Source organism: Hypanus sabinus, chromosome 22, assembly GCF_030144855.1.
Source record: "Hypanus sabinus isolate sHypSab1 chromosome 22, sHypSab1.hap1, whole genome shotgun sequence".
NCBI lineage: Eukaryota > Metazoa > Chordata > Chondrichthyes > Myliobatiformes > Dasyatidae > Hypanus > Hypanus sabinus.
In genome coordinates, this window is record NC_082727.1 from 44,035,342 (window position 1) to 44,062,816 (window position 27,475).

Below are 27,475 nucleotides of genomic sequence, written 5' to 3' on the forward strand. Positions count from 1 at the left end.
AATGGCCCATCTTAACTAAAATGGAAAGTGCAGGTGAATGTTGGCATATTTTACTTTATTACACTAATGTTTTTAATTAATTGTTTTCACATTGAAGTGATTTAACTTTTTTAATACCTTTTAATTTTTGGGGAATTAATAACATCTACTTGACCAGTTCTTAGATGTCTTTGTCTGAAAGGCAGGGTGTCCGAACCACTTGCATTCACTCTGTTTGGTAAGACAACTCTCGCGTGCAGAGAGCCAGCTTGGTCAGGTCTCTATGCCCATAGTGGCCACCAAGAACAGTTAAATTTGGCAGCGCACCTGCTCAGGGTTCCTCCTGCCCATTCAAGTCATCAGGCGTCACATTAGTGTCACTCATTCATCAAAAATTTTAACTATTAAGTATGAAGAGGGCACTAACTAACAAGAGGAGATTTGCAGGTGCTGGAAGTCCAAGCAAAATGCACAAAATGCTGGAGCATGACTATATTCATTAAGGTTCCCAATAAGTAGTGAGGAGATAGTTTCTTGAGGATCAATGATGAAAAATGGCCTTCATACCATCTGAGACAAACGATCAGTGATGTTTAAGTATTTATTCATTGAGATGCAGCACAGAATAGACCCTTCTGGCCCTTTGAGCCACACAATCCCCGATTTAATCTTAGTCTAATCGTGGGACAATTTACCTATTAACCTACCGACTGGTGCATCTTTGGACTGTGGGGGGAAACACACGGCGTCATGGGGAGAACATACAAAGTCCTTACAGGCAGCGGCGGGAACTGAACCTGGGTCACCTGTACTGTAAGCCATTGTGCTAACCACTACACTACCATGCCACCCTCACACTGAGCTTCTTCATTCTTTGCTTTGTCCTTCACATTATTTGAAAAAGAATGAAAGGAAATAGAAAATAGTTATACTGGAAATGCAAAATGTAGCAAATGATTCAGTACAGTTATTTGACAGGAATTCAGAAACTTTTCCGCTGTTCTTGAATTGCTAATTCTTCTTTGGCACATTCTGGACTACCACAGTCAGCAGAACAGCAGCTATTACTCTTCAGTATCCAAAGACCAAACCTGCAGTGAGCCAGATCAAGAGGTGATGCTGCTTACATTTGTCAAACTCATCAGCAGCATTCACTAGAGGCACTGCTGATGCAAACATTAAATGATGTTTGGAGAAAGGGAAAATGTGACTAGCATTTTAGAAATAGCCTGATAGTAAGGTCTGCAAATGAAAGTTTTGATCAATTGAAAACATCTTGAATTGTCTATTTAAGTTTGTTCTAATAAATGCATCAGTACTAATCAAAAGCACAGAATGATGAAGCTAGGATCTCCTTAAACCTTTTTGGATGATATTAGCCTGCTTAGTTCTTGTGAATTAACACAGTTCAGTTGTTTATATTGGTCCTCCTTTAATTTAGATTCTAGAAACTTCCCTGCGACATTTATAACATTAATTCCTGCTTCTCCTAACTGGCAACATAAATATGCCTTAAGAAAATATTAGAGTCATAGAGTTCCCCAAATGCAGGTTTTGCACAATTGGCTACAAGCCTGATGCAATCTGTCAGAAGTCATTTATTTCTGGTCTTTCTGATTACTTATTTAGTAGGAACAGCCAGCTTTGCATTTGGCTGATGACTGACCAGAGAAAAGTCACATTTTGCGTACCTGCACGCACCAGAACAAGCCTCATTCCCTGTCTGACCTGTGCTTACACGATCCCTGCCTTCCTGAACAGTAATAGCTGCTGTCCCATTGATTGTTGTTATCTGTGTGGCATTACAAAGATAGATCAGCTCTTCAAGAACATTAGAAAAGTTTGCTGTTCGAATTGTTAACCAACTGTAATAAATTGTTGGAAACTGATGAAATAGGATTAGGCTACTCAAATTAGTATACTAGCAATGATAAAAATAAAAGGCATTTACATTTTACACTTTGAGAACGTTTTTGAATTCGCTATGATTCATAGAGATAAAGGGCTGGAGAAGGGGGAGTCTGATAGGAGAGGACAGAAGACCATGGAAGAAAGCATAGGGGGAGGAACACCGGAGGGAGGCAATGAGCAGGTATGGAGATAAGGTGAGTACTTGAACTTGGTGTGCTGCCTCCATTGCTGTCAACAATCATGTCAAAACTGCAAAATTATGTATTTGTTGTGCTACACAATGTATTGCACAACTTTAAAAAGCTATGTTTGAGTTTTAATGACATGTTATAAAGGCACTGGATTATTACTAAGCTAAAACACACACTTCCAACAATTTACCTCTAACCTTTCTATTGCTCAGATGATTTGAACGCAAGAGAACAAAACACAGGCATTTAGGGGGTTATTCACTTTAGAATACAGCTTTGGAAAATAACATATTTAGACACTGCCGACAAAAAAGTAGCAGATGCTTTAGAACAAACTGTTACAAAAACAAAATCAAATCCCATTAATTACAAACGCATCCTTATAAACAAAACAAATTCCAGAAGGGTATATTATTGTACATCTAATAAAGTGGTACAAGGATAAAATTGTGGTTTAGTAGACTGTGTGTGGGAGAGACTAAGAGGACAGTGACAGAGCAGTTTACTGACAGGAAAGTTTTTCAGTGATTGTTCAATTTAAATAGATTCCTGTGTTACTGGAGAGACATCTCACAGATAAAGCCAAAAAATCAATGGCATTTCAGCATGCAGCAAGTCAGAGACTAAATAAGCAGGCACCAAGAACAACTTTATCCAGCAGCAGGCCTGTGAAATTCCCAATTCTACATCTGTATGGCAAAGGAAAATTTAATCTACCCAAATACTCATCAGTGCATTCCATCCTCTGACTTGACAGCTACACTTATAATTAATTATACAATTTAGATGGGAATATCGACTAAACAAACCTATAAATCATAGAAAAAGTCAATAGGCATGGACACATTCAATCATGTCCAAACCAATGATTACTGCTCTCAAAATACAATAATTATTTTCAAGAGCTGACTTGAATTAAATTTCTGTCAACCTGGTACAAGACTAGTGGTTGATGAAGGATGCAATAGATTTTTTTGGGGGGATTTTGGTCTAGGAACATTCATCCTGAGGAAGGGCAGTTTGTTTTTAGTGATCACACTGCTCTGTGTATAGCTAGACCATGAAGATTAGATTATCTCAAATGGCTCATTAAATCATTTATCTTTCCCTGAAGTTGATCTAGAAGAGCTGCTCACCTTCTCGCATTGCAATGAAATCAGACATAATGAATCCTGCTGTAACATGGTGAACGTGAAAAAATGAAGTGGTACGTTCACAGTCAGAAAAGCAAGCAGCAAGTGGAATGTATTACTTCAACAGAAGATTGCTGAAACTGCTCATCTTCAGGGGAGAAACTGCATCTTAAATTTTATGCTCTCACTTCACTCAGTAAGAGTACAAAACCATTTTCTATAATTTTGCAACAGTCAGGGAATAGCATTCATTACAACTGGATTCATGTTAGAAAAATAGAATGAGGGATTATGTTTGGCTTTAAGAGTTCCCGCCTCTATAACCTTGATATCACATCTGCAAATCCCACTGTGTTCTCGACTGTAGGTGGGCCAAGAGTGACTTTTGCCCACTGTCGGAGAGGAAGCACTTTGAAAGGAATGAACTAACCAGTTACCCCTTGCGAGTAATTGTTTCACCTTGATAATCTACTTCAGCAAAGAACTTAAGTAAACTCTATCAAAGTTGCTCAATTATAGTTTCAAATGGCTCATCGAGCAATAGAGATTAAATAGAATGTTTGCATTACAGTCCTTTCTGTATTTTGTGCATTCATTATCCAGAAGTGCTACCCGGCTGTTTGATGTACTACATGGTAGAAATTTATTTAAACCCAGTTCCTAAATGTGGTATGGAACTTGATACATGCAGATGGCACTTCGGAAACTAGTAGCACTTATCCTGTGTTGATCATGGGGCTGCTGAGCATATAGAGATGGCAAGTAGGTGCAACGTAATCCAATATTACTCTCATAAAATAGCACTGCAGGTTCATTCCTTACCATGACCGTGTATTAAAAAAATAATTAACTGTCAATTATGAGGCTTGACCTTACCAGGACAGCTGCTAGGAATACGGCAGTGAAGAAATGGTGTCTTTCCTCTTAAATAGTTCTGAGATTCTATTGTTTCCAAGGGGAAACAGTTCAAGAATCTTGTCCTGTCATCAATAGAGATGAGTGATGCTTTCCACTCAGGTACAAATCTGCCTCATAGTTGAAGAAGTGACTGGCTTTCAGAATGTTTCAATGGACAGAGAGATCGCTAAGGAAAATTCACACTTTGGGTTTAATTCATAGTTTTTCTGTGAAGGGACGGAGGATTGCTTTTTCTATTGTGCATAAATGATTGCAGGTTGGATGTATTGAAACATGAATAACCCAGGCTTCTAGCAGAACTGAAGTCTCATACACAACATCCCTTCAAACGTGTGCAGTTACGTGAAGAAGAAGCAGTAGCCTCTTAAATTGGAGCTGAAGTATACAGATGTTTCTGGTAAATAAGCAGAAGAAGCTGCTTAACCAAACTTACATAAAATGGCACGAATAGCAAGCAATCTCAATCGTACCCTTACTTTAGCAGGAGTATATTCTATCAGTTCATTATAATTAACAGTTTTTTCCCCATACTTAGACCTTCCAGTGTGGTTCATTCATCAGTGTGTCTCTGTGTGGCTGGCAACACCAACATTACTGGTTATTCCAAATTGTCCTCATGAAAGAGTTAATGATTGCCAGATTGTCACCTTATCTCACTACTGCTCCTCCTTGATGTCAGTTTTGTGGTAACGACAGAGATAGGTTCACCTGCACTGCACTGTCCCTGTAACCTTATTCTGTTCTCTGTTATTGTCTTCCTTGTAATGACTTAATACACTGTTGTAATGAATTGACCTGCATGGACGGCATGCAAGACAAGTTTTTCACTCTACATGTGAGAATAATAAAATCATTTAACAATTTAAAATGTGAATTGGGCCCTGTATTATCACACAGAAAATTCCTCTTCACCTCAGTCTTAAGTGACTTGCCTTAAGAGCCTTGACTTCCTCATCGGAAGACCACAGTCAGTGTGGATTGGAAACAATTAAACAATCAATACTGGGACCAACTCAAGGATGCGTGCTCAGCCCACTGCCCTACTCTCTCCACACCCATGATTGTGTGGTTAGGCATAGCTCAAATGGCATCTATAAATCTGATGATGACATGACTTACATTAGCAAAATCTCAGATGGTGACAAGAAGGAGCACAGGAGTTAGATAGATCAACTGGTGAGTGGCATCGCAGTAATAAACTTGCACTCAACATCAGTAAGACCATGAAATTGATTGTGGATTTAAGGAGTGAAGTCAAGGGAACACACACCAGTCCTCTTCAAGGGATCAGTAGTGGAAAAGGGTGAGCAGCTTCAAGGTCCTAGGTGTCAGCAACTCTGAATACCTATCCTTGGTCCAACATATTGATGCAATTACAAAGAAGGCATGTTGGCAGCCATATTTCATTAGGAGCTTGAGGAGATTTGGTATATTGCCAAAGACTATAGCAAATTTCAGCAGGTGCACCGTGAAGACTACTCTAGCTGGTTGCATCACCATCTGGTGTGCAGGGGCCACTGCAAAGGATCAGTCAGACAAAACTGCCTCCTTCGCAGCAGGAACATCTTCAAAAGGCATCATCATCAACTAAGATGCCCTCTTCTTATTGCTACCATCAGGCAGGAGGTAGAAGAGCCTGAAGACACACACTCAATGTTTTAAGAACTGCTTCCAAAACCAGATTGCTGAATGGACAATGAACCAACCCAAGAACAACACACACACACACACACACACACACACGGGGTGATTGACGTTCATGGCCTAAGGTAGAAGGAGTCAATTTTAAAAAACCTAGCCCATTTATTTTTCAACATAGTCCCCTCCTACATTTACACCTAGTCCAGCGGTCGTGGAGCATATGGATCCCTTCTTTGTGGAAGTCGGTGTCTTGGACCTCCAGAAGTGGGCCATAGCAGGAGTGATTGATAAGTTTCTGGCCTAAGGTAGAAGGAGATGAGTTATACAGCTCTCGTTACATGCACATGCAGTCAAATTCTTTGAGTGATTATGCAGAAAGTTTGAAGTTAATAACTCATCTCCTTCAACCTTAGGCCACAAACTTATCAATCACCCCTGCTGTGGATGACTTCTATGAAGAAGGGATCCATATGCTCTACGACCGCTGGACGAAGTGTGTAAATGTAGGAGGGGATTATGTTGAAAAATAAATGTGCTAGGATTTCTAAAATTGACTCCTTCTATCTTAGGCCATGAACTTATCAATCACTTCTTGTACATATACACACACACACTCTCTTATTGTAATGTATCTTCAATGCATTGTACAGTACTGCTGTGCTGCAAAACAACATATTTCACGCATACTGTATGCCAGTGTTAATAAAAATGATTCTGAAATGAGCAACCACTTACCCTGAGACATTGCCCCTTCTCCCAACTTTATGTTTTCACATTAAATTAAAATTCTTTCTGATAGCGACTGCTTTTGGCAGCCCTTTGGAACGTCACCAAGTTATCATACCACAAGTACAAGCCAAAATACAAAGAGCATTAAGCCCAAATGGTTCATCAATTTTAAATCTAATCCTTATTCTCATTCATTATCTCCCATGACAAAGTTTCAGTAGGAGTCAAAATCCAGAATCATGGCCACACTGCTGGGTCTCATTTCAGAGATCTGAAATTAAACAGAAATCTTCCAGGTAGTCACATGACAGGGTAAAACAGGGCAAGGAATTTAGCCACTGAGCTAACAAAGGAGACTCTCTGAGCAATCCTGATGCTGACATCTCAACTTTGACCAAATAAAAGAACCCTCCTAAAGAATATTTCAGGTGTAAAAAAATTCCCTTGTTTAAATTGTTTCACTTCAGGAAATAAACGTGATGCCATAATAATGTTATTTAGGATAGAAAGAACTGAAAGCTCTAAACTGAGTGTTCCCAATGTGAAAAATAACTCGGGACTTTCTCATCCATGGAATTAGTTAGGCCTGTTGTGGTTCTCACTAATGTACCTGTGATTTAATCACAGTTTTACTGCTCAAGAGAGAGGACACTCATGCACTATAACCCTACTTATACCAAAGGGCACTTTTATATTTGTTCTCAATTTGGAAATGTTTCGCATTCGAACCTTCACCGAAATGGGAGATACATATTTACTCAAATCTTTGTTCAGATAAAAACTCCCTTGTTGTGCTGCTGGGTTAAAACCGGCTGGGATTCAGCTTGATTAAATTCAGTCTGATGTAAACAGTCACCTTTGAAACCTGGCTACTTGCTGCCCCTAAGGATACCGTCAGTGCATGAGTTAGGGACTGATGTTTGATATCTTCTGGCATGTGAATTGCTTCAGGGCAGAGGTGATGGTAAATGCTGAACTATCACTTTCAGTTTGGATCAACTCTGATTTAATATGAATGCTACAGCCCATTGTAAAACAGTCTTATGTGCACTTAACCATTGTCTTTTCCACTGAACTATTCCTACTAAACCTCATCGTTTGTATTTCAGAAGTAGAGTGTTACATTATACAAATATTATTTTTGATGTTTAGGCATGAAATATAAATCAAACTATAGGACCACTTATAAACTTGCTCAAATATTAATTGCATATTATTAGTGTGTAACACCCTGGGAAGGGTTTCACTGTTAACGTAATGGTCTTTCTGTAGAAGCCGTGTTTGGGTTATGGTTAGAGATACTGGGTGCCTTGGAATGTGAGATGCGTCCTTTGTTTGAGGAGAAGATGAAGAGAACCAGTCGTAGGATTTGACCCGGTGGGGGACTGTGACTCAATGGAGCAAGATGCCAATATCAACTGAGGATCCGTGAATATGAATTTTGGGAAGAGTTGAACACAACTGACTGTGCACTTTTGACTGTTTAATTATAATGGGCTCCTTTTGTTTTTTTTTCTTTCTTTTCTTTACTAACCCATCAGTTAAGATTCATAAATATAATTCCTTTAATTGTATGTGGTGTGCTGCCTATTATTTCTTGGCACTGAGTTGTAACAGGATAGAAAGTTACACAGCATCCACAGAAACCAGGATATAGAGCGGGAGAGCCGTCTCAATCTCGAGGTGGCAGCCAAGGAAACCAGCAGGATTTCAAGTGCACTGTGGCAGTGGCTAAATAATCTACAATGCTCCTGAAATGAATTCCTTTCAATATCCTTCTTTCATAATTGCTTGTGCTGTTGCATGGTATCATGGTATTGGACACTGACATAGGGTTTGTGTAGGTGTGTTTGTATATTTCCCTATACCTATGTGTTCTAAGTCTATGCAGCAGAATCTCATCACCTATTATCTTGGACAGCCTTGACAAATAGACTAAGATCTCACTCAACAGTGGTCACCTGATGTTAAAAGAATTCACACATGGGCATCTTCCACTCTTCAGAAATTCAGGGGAACCAAGACATCCTTGACACCAAGGGATTATCAAAGCAGGAGGATGGGTGTGGTGTTAGTGACCACTTAAAATCACTTCAACAAAGCAGAGCAGAGTTGAGGTTTCTTGTAATAACAGGAGTTTCAACCAAAATTTTCTGATGGTCCTAGAATGTTTGTTCCATTAGTAGCAGCAGCCTTTCAGTCCTTTAGTGGCAATACTCAGGCAGGAGTAGGACGAAGGGTAAGTTGGTGGAGTAGGAATGAGAATAAATGCCAAGAAAAGATGTAGAGGAAAATATGAAAATAACACTAGTTACTTGATGGACTACTTCTCATTGTGCTATGATGAGTTCAATAATGTACAATATAACAGAAAACAAACATTCACCCTTAACTGGTGCAAAGATAATCGATCACCAAAGAACAGAATTTCCCTCTGTCTGCTGAGTGAAGAATGATGAATGCTTGCAGCAATGTCCATCACTTCTCAAAATTCAAAACTCCACCTCCCTGGGAGGAAGAGAAGTCCCTCTCTGTTAGCATTATTACAGACTTGGCAGTCTGCCTATAATCTAATTGAAGACTGATTAAACAACTAAGGGAATGGCATTTTTTAAGTGGCCGGTTGAAGACTGAATTTGCAAATCTACATCAGATTCACAGAATCAATATAAGTTTCTGATTTAAGAGGTTTTGGTGAGCATAGATGCAGGAAATATTCCTTAAATTTCTTTCATAGTCTTAGAGCTTTCAGGTGGCAGTCAAGGCAGTGGGATGTTCCTCCTGTAGCATGTGGTAGACCAGAGAGACTTCCAGTGTCAATGAGGACTTCACATGTTAAATGTGTCCAGCTGCTGCTCCTGGCCAACCACGTGAAGCAACTGGAGTGGGATGCACTCAGGATCATCTGCGATGCTGAGAGTTCCATAGATATGAATTTTAGTGAGGTGGTCACACCGAAGGTACAGGCAGAAGCTAGTTTGGTTATCAACATTTTGGATATGATTGGGAGGGGAGTGGAAATGACACAAGGATTGCTCAGTGGGGAAGAATGAAAGAAGGAAGAAATATAGTGATAAGGGATTTGATAGTTAGGGGGACAGACCAGAGATTCTGTGGCTGCAAAAGGGACTCTGGAACAATAGAGTTGTCATTGTAGGTGATTTCAACTTACTTAATATAGACTGGGAACGCCATACTGTTAAGGCTTAAATGAGTAGATTCTGTTAAGGGCATTCAGGAAAACTTCCATGGATGAAATACAAAGGTAGCTAGTAGGGAAAGGGTATTTGATCTACTTGTGGTAACAAGATGGGGCAAGTGACTGATGTGACATTGATGCACGTGAAGAATGCATGTCATTAGGAGTTGAGGATGTTTGGTAAGTCACCTAAGTCTGGCGCAGATTTGTATAGATGTACAGTAGCAAACATTGTGCCTGGTTGCATCATAGCCTAGTATGGAAACTTCAATGTACATTTTAACAAGAAGATGCAGAATCTTGTAGACTGAGAGGTGATCTTATGGACGAGTTTAAAAATCATTAGGGGCATAGACAGGGTGTATGGACTCAGTCTTTTTCCCCAAGTCGGGGCTATCAAGAACTAGAGGACATAGGTTTAAAGTGAGAAAGGAAAGAGTCATGAGGAGCTTGAAGGACAACTTTTTAACAAAAAAAGGGTGGTGTCTATGTGGAAACAGCTGCCAGAGGAAGAAGTGAGCATGTGCAATAATAACTCTAGAAGACAGTTGGACAGGTACGTGGATTGGAAAGGTTTAGAAAGTTGTGCGTTACATGCTGGCAAATGGAACCAGCTTGCAAGAGGCATTTTGGTTGGCATGGACCAGTGGACCAATGGGCCTATTTCTGTGCTGTGTGATTCTATAATTCTAAGACTCCAAGAAAAAGGCACTGCATTTATAAAGACCAAATACTTTAGAACAACATCCAGTGAGGGAAAAATAGTCCAGAATGCTATCTGTACAGAACTGTATCTTCTTAATATGATACACTTTCCTTGCTCAAGACTCTGTGAACTCATTTGCAGCAATTTCAAATTTTTCACGATATCAAATTTTTCCCCATTATACAAGTGTACTGATTTTTACTTATTTATAATTAAGCCAATGGAAATGAAAATCTGGAGAGATGCATTAATTCTGGCTCAAAAGCCAAGCTCAATAAAAAAGCTGTGTTAAGTAATTTAATTGATTAACATTGTGCTGGATGATGAAAAGCTCTGTAACAACACATGTTAACGAACTGTCACATTTTAGATAGACAGGTATCTTAAGACAATTAGATTTCACTTTATGCCATTGCTTTAGGTTTGGAGACTCGATAAACAACTCAAAATTAACCACGTCATAATCCCACCCTTTGAGAAGCAAATCAAATTCTCACCTCAACACCATTGTTTTGCCGAAATACATCTTGGTTAAAGTAATCAAAAAGCTTCTTTTCTAGTTGAAGCACCACCTGTAGCAAAAAGAAAATGTACTTAAATACATATTCTGCGTGAAGCATGCTCACCTAATAATTTCTCCTTGTAAAACATACCTTCCGATCATTCATTGATTCACGGAAAATTAGCTTGTTTATTTGATTGGTGTCTGCAGCCCGAATAGTTTGCATCGTTGCTGATGCACAGAGTGCCTAAACAAAATTAAAACAAGCACTGGTAAAGCAGGTGCATCAAATTACTACTTAGGTTGTCAATATTTGGTATACAGTGACCAAAAGTATTGTTAAAAAATGAATTAAGCATTGATCTTCCTTGACTTCATTTTTACAATTGATTTTTTGCAGTGAACTGGAGAAGGAACTGTTAGATATGAAACAGTGTGGTTTAAGATGCTGGTGAAAATGTATTTATTCAGTATGATACATTCAATTATATTCAACACTAAGGACAAAGCAATTAAAACTACTTTTGTATCAGCTTGTTGAGTCAGAATCATATACCATTTAAAAGGATCCTCTTTGTTGTCTGAGGAAACAAGTAGCTGTCATTGTACAGGATGGAGAAAGAAATCATCTGCTCTCAAATCAAATTACATAGGTAGTCCAATGGAAGGAATGAGGCCCACCAATAAGTTGGTGACTCACTGGCAACATCTCAGTAAGCTGTCCTGCCCTTCATCCCACTTCCAGCACAAGGAAATGTTCCCATTTGCAAACAAAGATTTGGCACATTTGCCTTGCCAGCAGCTGCAAGAAGGTATGTTCTGGGAGGAGGAGAGGTACAGCACCCAAGGCTAGATGGGAGACTGTGGGAGCAGTGATGAAGGCTGATGGTGGTGTAGAAAATCTGTATAATGCAATACAGAATTGTGACTGCCACAGCTTTATAGCCATTGTCCACTCTATATCTAAGTTCACATAATGATCAAGGCAATTTGTGACAAATGGTTTAAAATTCGGAATTAGGCCATCTAGATATGCATACAAGGGGAAATAAATATTGGTAGTCTGTCGAGAATGTCTGAAAATTGACCTAACCTAATGTTAGCTCCAAAAGCAATCAGGTCTCAGTTGTCCACACACATTGCATCTGCAGGTGGCTTATATTATGGTGATGTGAAGGAGTTTCTGTTCTTACTCAGTTTGTACTTTCATTGCAAGTCAGATACCGTACTGAGGATAACTGTTCCTTAAACCGTATAGCCAGCCCTTTTCGAATTGTTCCTTTCACATTTTGTTTTTATTTTTTTTCTCTCTTGCATAAATTCCATATGAGCAAATTTTCATTCTTTATTTGGATTTGTGAATTCTGTAAGAGTGAGCTTCCATTATCCAAACTACTATCACATGAGGTTCGCCATTCAAGCAAAATGAGAGAAGACACAGGTACATATTGGACTTCCGTCACATTTTAATGTTCTTTGTCAGTTTCAATGATACCGCCAAATTAAGCAATAACAACATTTGCTTTTGGAAGGGCACAAGGACACTTAGTGGCCACATTATCACGTACACCAATATCAACTGCTCCTATAGCCCATCCACTTCAACGTTTGATGTGTTGCACATTGAAGATGCTCCTCTGCACATCACTGTTGCTTCGGGTGTTACTTGAGTTACTGTCGCCTTCTTGTCAGCTCGAAACAGTCTGGCCATTCTCCTCTGACGTCTCTCATTAACAAGGCGTTTCACCCACAGAACAGCCACTCACTGCAAGTCTTCCTGTTTTTTGCACCATTCTCTCTAAACTCCAGAGAAAATCTCAGGGGATCAGCAGTTTCCGAGATACTCAAGCCACCCCGCCTGGCGTCAACAATCATGCCACGGTCAAAGTCATTTAGGTCACATTTCTTTCCATTCTGATGTTTGATGTGAATAACAACTGAACCTTTTGACCATGTCTGCAAGCTTTTATGCATTGAGTTACTGCCACATGATAGGCTGATTAGACATTTCCATTAATGATGAAGTGTACAGGTGTATCTAATGAAGTAACCACTGAGTATATAATTTCTCTAATGTAATATGCCAGGGCACACTGAATTCTGCTCTGAAAATATGGACCCAGCTATTATGGCAAACATTGATCCCAGAAGGAATGCTGACACTTCGCCTGGAACTGAAAGTTACAGCTGACCTAAAGCACATGCAAGATGCTGGAGGATCTCTGTGGGTCAGGCAGCATCGATGAAGGAAAATGAACAATTGAATTGACTTTATTTCTTACATCCTTCACATACATCCATCTGAATGTGCTATGTGCAATCATAGTAATTTATAATTAATAGAACAGTCAATGTAATATAGAGTATACTCAAATCAGCGTGAGTTCATCAGACTGATGGCCTGGTGGAAGAAGCTGTCCCGGAGCCTGTTGTTCCTGGTTTTTATGCTGCGGTACCTCTTCCTGGATGGTAGCAGCTGGAATAGATTGTGGTTGGGGTGACTTGGGTCCCCAATGATCATTTTTACATACCCGTCCTTGTAAATGTCCTGAATCATGGGAAGTTTACAACTACAGATGCGCTCTGCTGCCCGCACCATTCTCTGCAGAGTCCTGCGATTGAGGGAAGTACAGTTCCCATACCAGGCAGGGATGCAGCCAGTCAGGATGTTCTGAATTGTGCTCCTGTAGAAAGTTCTTAGGATGTGGGGGCCCATACCAAACATTCAAAAACTGGTGTTTTGGGTCAGGAATCTTCATCTGGACTGAAAGACCCAATGCATCATACTGCTTCAGATTCAAGCCTCTGCAGTACCTTGCATATTGATTTGACAGCTAACCTTATTGAAATTAATGGGGCAAAGACTGGGGCTTCCAGAAGAAGGTCTTAAGTGATGAGGGCTTCATTCAAGGTATCTAGTTTCCAAAGAATACAAAAAATACAAGTGTGGCAACATCAGGAGGCTGAGTAGCCTGACTCTTCTTGTCTTGGGATCTTCTTCCTTCCCTCGCAGTCCTGAATGAGGGTCTTGGCCCAACACATCGACAGTTTATACTTTTCCATAGATGCTGCCTGACCTGTTGAGTTCCTCCAGCACTTTGTATATGTTCCTCTACGTAAGGGAGCCAACATTTTGTGCTCAGGCTACTCTCATGCTTCCCAAGGGATACAGTACTATCAATAGATTTACTACACATATCCCAGCTGACCTTTTTCCAAAAATGACCTACCCTTCAATTCAGCAGCATTATCAATGCTTGCAATACATTGCTTTCTTTGTGCCACTCTGCTAAAATTCTACAAGAAAATTGAATACCAGGAGATAAATATCCTGCTTTTAACATCATCTAAGGGGAACTTGCAACATGCATTTTTCATACCAAGACATCCAGGTGAGTAGGAAAGTCTTTCCATTCAAGGAGCTGGTTGGAAAGCAAAAGGCGTGGACAAATCCAACTAAAATTCTAAGAGGCCGTGGAACTCTTCTTATTATTGGATGGCCAGCATCTACCCCAATACACCTCCAGAAGCCTGTGCTAAAGTGTTAAGTCACTGGACCAGTTTCCCACTGCTCTCTGCAGCAACAGTAATTTTACAAGGCTTGGGTTAGATTGTTTAATTCCAGACCAAGGGTACATTCCATTTGATTCTCTTTATGTCTTACAGTAGCTTGTTCTGCATTTTTACAAATTCTTGTTGCTTTGGTCGCAAAAAATTAAACTTGTTTTATCAGATGCATAAATGACACATTTTTGTGTAATAAAACTCCTAATGAATCCAGCATAAAATAAAGGTTGAAATGGAGGCTTCGTTTAAAGTGAGCTGACAGGGACCAATAGGAATATCAAAAGTTGTAGAGGAACATATGTAAATAATAGAGGGCAGTAAATTCAAATGGTCATGAAGACTGGTCTAATTATGAGAATAAAAAAAGAGAAATTTCTGTCACCCAAATAGCTCCTAGGCAGGTGATAAACCACTAAAATATGAACAATAATCAAATGCAGCCAGTATGTGCTGAAACTGTTAATATCCATCAATATCTAATCAATGCTGTACAACGTTTTTCAAAACTCCAGTATGTAAAAATGATTTCAGCCACACACCACTGAGCACTCAAACCAAACCATTTCTCTCTGTCCCTTTTTTCCCCTTTTGATCAGGGAACAGTTTACCATCTGTGTTCAAGTGACATAATCCACAGAAGAGCCGGTTCCCATACTGAACACAACTGGCTCAAAGTTTTAAATTCAAAGCACAGATTAGTTAATCACATCAAACCAAAGAGCCCTTTAGACTCATATGTCACAAATCAGCCTGGTCGTCTTTAAATGCTGCACCACATCAGAACAAGTACCAGAACAAACCAAAGCAGAAACCTCCAGCTTTCTAAAGCCCCAACAAATCGGTCCATCTTTCAGTCATTTAAACTTTCCAATCAAGGGTCAATATGGTCCAAGCATCCAAATGCTAATGCGCTTAAGTGTGCTTAAGCTGCTTTCCAAAGTGAATGGGTGAAAAGGACGGCAAAGGACAAGGCAGAGTTACTGTCACTGTCAAAAGTCATTGTACCAATCTCCAAGCGGGCACAATTCAACAGTCATGATTTTAAAGCACCTCCTGAGAACCTGGACTGCCTTCATATCGAACCGATTTAATGTTTCACTAAGTAGGAAAAATCTCCTATGCTGCTGATCAAAATAAATAATCCATTATTCTCATGTTTTCTGAAGTAACGAAATTCAGAAATGATCTCAGGGTAGCTTCATTTCCATTTAGACACTGTTCTCCTTCTCCTGATCTACAGCCTTTCAAATACTGGATTATACATCAGAAATCAGATTTACAAAAGATTTTAGTGTTAGTTGCTGGTTTAATTACAACTGGGGTTCCTTTCTGCATCATTGGCTTTACCAAGTGACTTTTCTGGCATTCATACCTAATGAGATTGTGGTTGGTAGCTGCATAGGATGTTTACATTCCATTTTGCAGTGATTTTCTAAAGGGCTAATACAACAACGGTGTCCCTTTACTATTTGTACGAGTGTGTCAAATATATAAGAATAATGAATTAAATGGGAACTTACGTTTTTTTTTCATCTATACACATTTCGTTGATATTGTCATGCTGTTAAAACATCCCCAAATTAAGATATGGTTGCAAGTAGGTGAATTTTATTTTGAAAATCTATTCAATTTAGAGAACTAAAGCATAATAAAACCCTTAAAAAAACTCACAGGGCCAGTTGATTAAGTGATAAAACAATATCGTTGAAGAAATAATTTAACACTTATCTTTTTAATGCTTTTTTGATGGTTGCAAGGCAAATGAACTCAACATTCAAAAAATCTGCTACCATCATTAAAATATGTAATAACTATGAACTGCAATTAATCTATGGCTTTAATGAGCTCAATCAGAGCTCCAGATTAACCTGAAAAATGAAGAGAGTGTAGAATCATACTGCTGACTTCATTTATTTCTAGAATAATATGTTTAAGCAAGGAATCAAGAACGTTCGAGGAGGCATTGAAATGTAGAGAGGTTGAAGAATGACCACTTGAAAACTTAAAAACCCACATGACATCAAAGAAACGGCTGGCTGCACAGAAAGATATATCGTAGGCTGTGGTACCACTCTCCAATTCCAGTGTAAAATCACTATGGGTGTTATTAAAAACTCAGCTAATAAAAAATATTAATTATCAGATTTCTGCTGGTGCTCATTATAAAATACAGTTAATGGAAAAAGGAATGACTTTGATATATTCTGGAGATGTTAGTAGTATGTCCTTTTTCAGTAGAACACTTGGTGCACATCGACAAGCTCCTCAGCAGGTATTGAGGTGCTATTTCCCTTTCAACATCTAAAAAAGTGCTATTAAATTCATTTGTCAATCTGGTATGGCTGAGAACTACAAATCTCCAATGTACTGCCTGTGTTAAACCCTGACAGCAGTATTCTGTTTCTCCACAGGAAGACATTTGTGTATTCTTCTGCTCAATGTGATTTCCACATTTTAACTCATCTGCCATCCAATTCCCTGCTCAGAAGGACAAATTGCTCTCTGTGATTCCTTTCAGCGTTTGCACTGCAAGCAGAAAATTGTGACTGAGCAGAAACATAAGAAACAGCAGCATAAAAATTCATCACTTTGGCCTGTTGACCTCTCACCACTAGGTTGACACACCCTGTCTCGGTGAGTAGCATCAAGGGAGAAATGTGCGGCCTGGGTGAGTAGAATTACTAACAAAAAAAACTTGGAAACAGGAAAAGCCCACCAGATGCTTCATTGTCCTGTATTCTTTTCTAAAGAACTGGTCCATAAAAAAGGTCTACCACATGGCATATTGGATGGAATGAGTACAGTCATTGTTTCATGGCAATACTGTCACTTACTGACTGCAGTACAAAGAGATGTAATGCAAGATTAAATCCAGACTTTTAGCTAGCAGATTAAAACCAATCATGACAGATGTCCATGAGACTGTTTAACATACAAAATGCATGACACGTCCATGAAGTGAAGGATAAAGCTCTCCATTTCTTCAAGAGAGCAGTTACTACAATTTTGCCTCAAAGGAAGAAATTCTAATGATGCCTAACACACTTGCTTTAGCTTTCAACAATGCGTGAATCTGGAGGTTCATTAGTGAGTTAGATTTAGACATGCCCTGTAACATTTGTCAGGCTGTGGAGCTTTGTTTTTGACTGAAACTACTTCCAAAAATTAAGAATTTTAATTTTTAAGAAAAAAGCCTGCAAACATAGAAATTTAGGAAGTAAAGAACTCTTAAGTTCCTGTTCTGTTATGCTGATACATGCAGTAGTGTTGATTTAATTTCAGTGGTTTATCAGCGATGGTGTGAATTTTGGTGGGAACAGAAATAATATTTGAAAGTTGAAAAGAAAAGAGAATGCGGTGATTAGCATGCTCATTTGAGTACTACCATTTAAAAAAAAATGTTGCACATTTTGATCCAGTATTTTAAAAGACACACCGGCTCCTATCATTGAGCAAGACTGGTGAGAGCTTGGGTTTAACTGTGTGCATCCAGAAATGAATTTAAAAGTAGGTTTGGTCAATCTAAGTCTGAGCAGCACAAAGCAACCATCCAGTGGGTGGGCTTCCGATACATTTTACCAATTTTTCATGCCCATCCCTCTAAATGTGACCCTGCTCCTCAGCTTTTATGCCTCTGACAACTTGGCTGAGGAAAACATGCGGCCTCTCTGATAGCATGAAATTGGGAACAATGGTGTGGGATAAGAAGAGAGCTACGAGGATGGCTACAGCTAGAGCCTACCCGATTTCATCTGGAAACAGATGTTAGTTAAACCAATGCGAGCACACAACCCAAAAGAAGCACTTTCTGTGATTCTGGAAAAAAAATGATACCTGCAATTGTTTTTGTAGAGCAAGACAATAAAACACAAATCCTGACAGAGATAAAACTAAAGAAGATAAGTAAAGCAAATGAGAGTCATGTATTTCCACAGAACTGCAGTTATTGTCAGAAGAATCAATTAGCAGAACATAGGACTTTTGGATGACCATTATTCTTTAAAAAGGATCAATTAGCACAACACTAAGCTGCACTTAACCAAAACTGGATTGACATCATAGTATAATTAATAGCTGATCACTGGACAAAGATTGAACTGTTGTGATCTTGACTAAGTTTACCTTGATTATCTCTGGGCAAAGAAGCAGTAATCTGGAAGCATGGGCATCCATACTTCTTTTGCAAACAAGTAATTTTCTGGTCTTTAATAAAAAAACTAAAATTCCAAAGTACCTATTTAATAAGTAGCAAGTCAGCTGTAGAAAGGGAAACATGCCCACTTTCGCTATATCGCAGAATGAGTCTACAATCCCGTTTTGCTACCTTTTGAAGGGCCGCATCACATGATCTATTCAGGATAATGAGAATGCACCAACTTAGCAATCATTTAAAGTGCCAGTCCACATGCTCCCTTTACAGTTCATGGACATAACAGAGTTTATAATTTTAAAAAATGGGCTTTTCATAGTTAGTACTTGTAATCCATCAGAAAGGAAAATGATCTTTGCAGTGGGTTCTCCTAAACAGTATTGTCAATGACAATATCATGTTTTGTGCTTAAGATGTTTTCCATGGCTTTTTCTGTGGTGATGAACATTTAAAATAGAGCTGGCTCAATGACTCCTTTTACAAAGTCTTAATTAATTTTGAAAATATGACAGCCTGATTAAGATAAAGCTCTAGAGAAATGAGCCTCATCTTCAAAAACCCTGGCAACAAGGCACAGCTGGTGACTCCGCAAGAGTCACAGCTAGTCCTTGGCAAGGAAAGCTCTGAGCTTCCAAACCTCCATCAATCATCATCAGTGTCGGCTCTGTGATGAATGGCAGGTGTGGCAGCATCTCGCGCCAGGCTCCCAGCTCAGTGACGAGTGTTACTGGTACCACTGTCTCTCCATGTCAAACCATGCCAGCTGAAGCCCACAGCTGCCAGTTGCTGCTATTCAGACACATGCTCACACTGACAGCAGCAGCTACTTTTAAACATGTTATTATTAATTACATTAATGATGCTACGGCCTATTAAAAATGCAACATAACTGCATTCTTTCTGTGTATGTTTTAATTATGCTCAGTGCTTCGGCAAATTAGATCAAAGTCCTGGCTTTTCTGTTCCAGTCAGTTACCCTGTTTGTATTAATTTACATCTCAAATAGGCGATGCTGTTAATTCCAGCTGGGAATAACCTCTCTTTTATTCTTTAACAGTGTCATCTTTCCACATAATGAAGCTTTGTAGGACCCAGGATCTGATACAGTTTAATCTCCTCTGTTTGTGCAAATTAAAACCTGGTTTATGGCCACATGCATCCAGATTCTCTGGGGGTTGGAAGTGCCCATCGCCAGTTGTGAAACAATACAGTCAGCTGCATTGATAACACAGCTCCTGCCCTCCCGTTGAATGATGGAAGGGAAAACAATTGCATCATTTAATTTACTATTTCAGTGATTATATGCCTCATTGGCTTCTCGTTGTTTTGATGATGGATTTAATTAACCTCCAATGGATCTTTCTCGTAGCAAGGTTAGTGGCAGGGAGGAATTGGAAGTGTCAAAAATCCCAGTGAAAAGAATAGAAAAAGTGATCTGCTGCTGGAAAAGCTGTTGGCCTTCTGAATTGATCATGTCTTAATCATAACATCAAAAAAGTAACAGTCTATTTAACATTCTGATAGATGACGAATAACATCCAAACTTTCTTTGCTGAGCTTTACAATAGATAAACTTTAGCTGTAAATTATAATTTATTCTGTGGCACATTGTTGAAACTTTTTAACAGAATGAAAAAAAGACACTGAGCTAAGCAAATATTACATTAATGCTCTGCCCTCAAAAGAGTCCAATAAATGAGATTTACATAATAATTTATGATGAACACCCCAAATGCAAGGTATCTAACAAAGGATAAAATATTTTTAAAAAGAAAACTCTATGGATATAGAAAAGAATTAATCATTAAGTAGCAATTTCCATAGACTAATGAGCCTGCATAGATTAATGAGGTAAAATTATTTAGATAACATACACACAAAATGGTGGAGGAACTCAGCAGGCCAGGCAGCATCTATGGAAAACTGTACACAGTCAATGTTTTGGGCCCAGACTCTTCATCAACTCTAAAATTATTGAAAGTTGCATGCGCTGTTTTATGGGGGTGGCATGCCAGCACAGTGGCTTGCACAATGCTTTACAGTACAGGCGATCTGAGTTCGGTTCCTACCACTGTCTGTAAAGAGTTTGTACATTCTCCCTGTGACCGTGTCGGGTTCCTTTGGGTGCTCTAGTTTCCTCCCACAATCCAAAGAAAGATGTATCGGTCGGTAGGTCAATTGAAAATTGTAAATTGTCCTGTGATTAGGCTGGGTTTAAATTGGGGTTTGCTGGATGACATTGCTCAAAAGGCAGAAGGGCCTATTCTGCTCTGTATCCCAATAAACTAGCCATCAATTTGCACACAGCAAGATCTCAGAAACAACAAATAGGATAAACAACGATGAAGTAATTTTAGTGATAATGGTTGGAGGGCAACTATTGGCCAAGACACTTAAAGAAATTCCAAGCATTTTTTATAAGTGTCATAGGATCTTTATCACATAATTAACTGTGTAGATCTTAATGTCCCATCTGAATACTGAGTCCCTTACTCAAAGGAATCTGTAAATGAAGAATTCTTTCTTTATTATCCAAAAGGATTAGGTATATGTCTGCTTTTGTTTAATGAAAAATGATACATAAAGGAGGGTGCATACTGTCTGCAGAAGTTAAACCATTGCACAATGGTTTGCTTTGCCTGAGTGACATAACTGCATTTCACCTTTCAATTGCATTTAAAACTAGAAAGGTTACAGATTTTTAAAAATCTGCAGACTTATTTCCTTTTAAAAAAATTCTTCGAAAGTTATTTTTATACACATTGACTTCATGGAAAATGTCTGTGATTGGTCTGGCCAATCACAAGGTCTAGCCAAGCTTTTATTAGCTTGCTGTTTCGGCGGGAATGCGGACCACCTCTGGAGAGCATAGTGACACCATTAGTATCCACGTGGCTGTGCCTTTTGTTCGGTTTCAAAGGAGATCAGTGAATAAAGGTCAATTGAAGTCAATTCTTTATGTCTGATCCAATTAATTATTCTGTTAATGCAAGGGTGGCTGCAGCATTCAGTTACTGATCTCCACAGAGTAAACCTGTACCCGGAAACATGTAGGTTTTTGATACAATCTGAGGGCATATCAGGGTATTAACAGAGGGAATCTGGATAATGCTTTCCTGCTGATAGAAACTATCGCACACTTCAAATCATTATAGGCTGAGCAATGTAATATGTCTGAAATAAAGTGCCAAGATCGTGCTTATAGATGAGCATAACAATGCCAGTTGACTGAGAAATTACTCCTTTGATGAACCATCTAAATAGCAATTCATTTCCTTCAGAAGTGATTTTTTTAATTTGTTTCATTCAAATCTAGAAGCTTGGTCGGGATGCAGGGAAAGTATCTGATTTCATCTGCTTTACTGAGTTGCTTTACGTGAAAAGGAATTTCTAATCAACAGGAATGAACAATACAACCTTGCCCTTATATCAATATCCCTCCATTCTCCCAATTTCATGCATATACTTTTAAACTTAGAAAATAGGACAATATGCAATCCATTTGGCCCTTCAAACCTGACCCATCATCCAAACTGAGAATATCTAACCCATCACAGCACCATATTCGCACTCTTTCCATGTATAATACTTCTCCATACATGTAGGATCCTCACTGTTAGACATGTGGTGGAGATAGAAAGCACTTTTGTAGCATCAAAAGATGCTATACTCCCCATTTCATATCCCAAACATTTTAAAATATAGGTTAAATTCATTTAATTATATGAGCAGAAAAATTAAAATGTTTTGTTTTAGTAATAATGATGATAGCGAGGGATGTAAAATTCCAGCATGGAGTGTGGAAACCTGTGTTGGGTGCCAACCAAATAGGTAAAATGCTAACCTAAATACTGCACCTTGTTACATCTGACATTGAGAGCTTAACAGGATGATTTGATTAATCCAATTTCTTCACCTTACCAAGGAGGAAATCCCTTTTAGCCACAGGCAAACAAAAGGTAGTTGTCACTGTCTGGTTACTGGCAGTGCCTCTACCTTCTTAGTTTGTGCCGATTCGGCATGTCATCTAAAAGTTTGACAAACTTCAACAGGTCATTGTGGAGACAGTATCATGACCTGGTATAGAAACACGAATGCCCAAGAATACAAAGCCTACAAAAATCCCTCTCTACTGATATGAGACTCCTGTAAAACCACTGAGAAACTGTGAGTAGAGACTACATTGGTGTCAGAAGTCAGCATTTCAAAGGGTCTGTTCTGGGACCAGCACTTAAGTACCATTACAAAAGCCATGGCAGTGCTTCTACTTTCTTAGAGGTTTGCACCGATTCCACATGCCAACCCAAACTTTGACAAACTTCTATAGATTACAGTGGAGAGAGTATCCTGACTGGCTGCATCATCACCCAGTATGGAAACATGCAAAAGCCTACAAAAAGTGGTAGATGTAGCCCAGTCCATCACAGGAAAAGCCCTCTTCACCACTGATCTACAAGGAGCACTGTCAAGGGGAAGCAGCATCCATCATCAAGGACCCCCACCATTCAGGCCATTCTCTCTTCTTGCTGCTGCCATCGCAAAGGAAGTACAGGAGCCTCACATCCCACACTACCAGGTTGAAGAAGTTCAACCCTCAGACTCCTGAACCAGCATGTATAACTTCACTCACTTCAACACTGAACTGATCACTGAACACAACTGAATGACTCACTTTCAAGGACTCTACAACTCACGTTCTCAATATTGTTTACATATTTATCACTGTCATTATTTGTTTTTACATTTGCAGTTTGTCTTTTTGTCCACATTGGTTGCTTATCATCTTAGCTTGTGTGTAGTTTTTCATTTGATTTTTTTTGTTCCACTGAATGTCTGCAAGAAAATGAATTGTAAGTAAATACAGTACTGTGCAAAATTCTTAGGTATATGTACGTTTCTAAGACTTTTGTTCAGTACTGTATATGGTGATGTATACGTACTTTGATAATAAATTTACTTTCAACTTTGAACTTTTTGAACTTAATGAACTAAAAGCTAGTAGACGCCTATCATGAAACAATAATCACTATCATTGAATGTGATGTCATTCAACTGAGCCAATGAAAACACACTGTCCTGAAATAAGTTTTGCTCCAAATGTAGTTAATATTGCATTTAATTGTACTTAATAAGTTAAGCTCCAAATAATAGTTTTTATTTGAAACCTTTAAAGAACTTTGATTTCTTTTGAAAATCATGCTGTGTCTCTGTGGCAGAGTGGTTATCATTTATAAAAATCTCTTTCTGAAAGGAAGAAGCTTAAAATTCACAAGGTTTCAAAGACCCAATGCCATATTCCTTAATGCAGATATAAAATATCAGGCTTTGGTAATGCCCAGATTTGAATTTCCTACCATTTGCGTTTATTGGCTGCTCCACTGAAAAGGGCTGGGCTGTTCTCAGGTTCTCACAATGTATTAGAACACACTCATTTTATTGTAACAATTTAAAACATTAAGCATAATAAAAATTAACATGCTATAAATTTCTCTTGGCAAAGTTCAAAGTTTAAAATAAATGAATTATCAAAGTACATATATGCAACCATATACTATCTTGAGATTCCTTTTTTTTTAGGGCATTTACAAGAAACACAATAGAATTAGTGAAGAACTGCACATGGCAAAGATGGACAATCAACGTGCAAAAGACAGCAAACTGTGCAAATACATGATAAATATTGAGAACACGAGTTAAAGAGTCCTTAAGAATGTGTCCATAGATTGTGGAATCAGTTCAGTGTTGGAGTGAGTGAATCTTTCCCCTCTGATTCAAGAGCCTATGGTTGAAGGGTGGTAACTGATCCTGAAGTTGGCGGTGTGGGTCCTGAGACTCCTATACCTTCTTCCTAATGGCAGCAGTGAGAAGAGAGCATGGCCTGGATGGTGGGGGTTCCTTGAAGATGGATAACTGTTTAAATAACTATTACATGAACAACCTCAGGCGAAAGTTTCATGGAAGTGGTATAATTGTAGAAGGTAATATTCACAGAATTTTCATCCATGTTAATTCCTACCCTTCTAAAAGGGATTAATGGATGCTAATTTTTCAAGGTCTTGTAAGAAGACAATTGAAGGAAAATCATGTCTAATTATGCACCTTGAAAGCAACGATATTTATTTTCCAAGAATGCACAAATGCAAATTAACCTAATCTGAGAGACATAATAGAAACTGACACATCCAATGTGAAATATAAAGATGACTCATATTCTGAGAGAAACAGAGAAAAAAAATCATGATTATTTTATGAATGTTATATTCAAACCAAATGAGATGCTAGTGCATTGCTATGAAATGGGATTGTATGCCCAAATGTGTATGTCATTAGAACCTTCATATAAATTTTCTAAACTTCCAGAAGATTTCAAGGCTCAAGTGTAATTTTCATTAACTCTGGGTCGGATTAAACTATTATTTTATTCTTTGCATCCTTCATCTTACTTCATCAAATTATTTAATAATTAAATAACAGAAAAATCATGCTATTTCTCTGTCATGAAATAAAGAAAACTACATAGGTACTGGACCATCAGAGTGACCACTTATACGGTCTGTTCAATTCACAACACGTGCTGGAAAGCTATTCATCTTTATCCTGTCACCCTGACATCACAAAACATTTTTCTAAGTCCTAGTTTTCTTATTTCCAGTGGTTTCTATGCAACAACAAGCCATAATCCAAAGGATGACCCTTAACATTTCACTGTCATCTCCCTGGTTCTTTAACTGAGGTACCTCAATTGGGTGCATTTATTTCCAGCCATAAGAAATAAATAACTGCAGTTAAAATAAATGATGCATACTTTTAACACCACTTATTTTATATGTGTCTCTCATGTCACCTTCTACGGTTCAGGGAGTTTCTTTTGTTTGTTCTAAGAAACTGTCAGCAGAGACGCCAAACTGAGCTGTAGTCTTTGCAGAGTATACATGTCTTCCTGTGACCACGTAGGGTTCCTCCAAATGCTCTAGTTTCATCCCATATGTCAAAGATGTGCAAGTTGGTAGATAAATTACCCAAGATGCATTGTGGTAGCGGGGGCAGCTGATGGGAATGTACGGTGAATAGAAAATTTTTATTAACGTAGGATGAGTGTAAATGGGTGTGCGATGGCCGATGCAGACTTGCTGGGACAAAGTGCTTATTTTTGGTGCAGTTTCCTTATGATTAATGATGAACCAAGCTACCTGTAAGCACTGAGGTATTTCATTATTCTGTGTGTTCCCTGTAACGGAAAGAGTGATGAAAACTCTTCTTTGAGACATTTCAACAAGTAGTGGGCTCTCTTGAACTCTGACTTCTTGTGAACAGTTAGCATTAATTTGTGATCAACCACTTCAAAGAGTACATGTGTTACTGTAAGTGCAGCTACATTCTTGACGAGAGAAAAGATCATAGAACAGAAGAGCACAGCATAGACCCAGGCTCATGACATGTGTGTCAAACACAATGCTGCATTGAACTAAATCTCTTCTGCCAGTACTTGATCATACCCCTCCATTCCCCAAATATTCAAGTGTCTATCTAACAGCCTCTTAAATGCCTCTATCACATCTGCTTCCAGCATTACCCCTGGTGGTCTGTCCAATACACTTATCACCCTTCGTAAAAAAAATGTGCCGCATATCTCCTTTAAACTTTCCCCCTCATTTTAAAAGCATGTGCTTTCATATTTTACATTTCTACCCTGGGAGAAAGATATGATTGTTTACTCTGTCCATGCCTAACAGAACATTACAAACTTCTGGTTTAAAATGGGGCTACTGAAGACATCTGACAACTTACTGGTGGTTCAGAAGCAAAGAAATTCAATTAAAACCATTATTAATAATGCTTTTTTTTAAAAAAAAAGTAAATTATGGTAAACTATCACCTCAAACAATGAAGAACAGGTGGGGGCAAAGTGAATTTGCAGGATGTGCCATGCTGGTGCGCTGCGAAATCACCTCACTTGGTTAGAGTGGATGATTTGGAGGGGAGAAGACAGGATGGAGGAGTTCTGATGCCTGTCCAACTAACCTGGGTGTGAGGGCGGACCACACTAAGTGCAGAGCTGATTTGGAGAGGTCGAGGATGGCTTCTTCGGCAGCAAAATCCAGGTCCAAAGCGATTGCTGATCGGCGTGTTGTAGGCCCAAAACAATTCGCCATAGCAAGGCCTGGGTCCTTATGTGAGTTTCACACAATTTAAAAGCTGGCCCTTTTAAAAGCAGTCTAGGGGTCCCTTTCTCTGCGACACTAAGGCTGTGACACTGCCCCTGGCTGCTGTGCTTCGTGTCTGCGACCCTTGCGGCGACTTGCCCTGCTAATATGATGAATTGAATACCGAGGCTTTGGGCCTTCTCTGGGGATTTGGATCTAAGGACTCAATTTGGTTTAGTATGCTGTTGTTGCTTGCTTCTATTGTTTGCATTATTTGTTTTGATTTTTCTTTTTCTTTCTCTGTGGACACTGAGGATACATCTTTTTAAAAAAAAAATTGTGTGCTTTTTGATTTCTTGCTTTGCGAAGACCTGTGAGCAAACACATCCGAAGGTTGTATAATTTATACATTCTTTGATAATAAATGCACTTAGAATCTTCAACAGCCTCTAATGGTCTAGAAAAAAATACAACCCAAGTTTATCCAACACCTCCTTATACGTAGTTCATACCTGCTAATCCACACAGCATCTAGGCAAACCTCTTATGCACCCTCTCAAAATCCTTCACATCCTTCCTGTAATGGGGTGACCAGAACTGCATTCGATATTGTTTATTGTGATGGGGAACAGAAAGTAAATGCTTCTCTTCAAACATCAGAGCATATTAGCACCTGTCCAAGTGCATTCACTCCAGGAGAAATGG

At 38.8% G+C, this 27,475-nt stretch overlaps 1 protein-coding gene across 1 annotated transcript in view; it reads right to left on the bottom strand.

Annotated features, from left to right (window-relative positions):
* LOC132379570 (inositol polyphosphate-5-phosphatase A) overlaps positions 1–27,475 on the bottom strand; it is a 480,579-nt gene that overhangs the window by 47,214 nt on the left and 405,890 nt on the right. Inside the window, exons 10-11 of the mRNA XM_059947633.1 lie at positions 11,061–11,156; positions 10,905–10,979 (exon numbers count right to left, since the gene is read on the bottom strand). Coding sequence (XP_059803616.1) covers positions 10,905–10,979; positions 11,061–11,156 — 171 coding nt within the window. The remainder of the gene's footprint in view (positions 1–10,904; positions 10,980–11,060; positions 11,157–27,475) is intronic.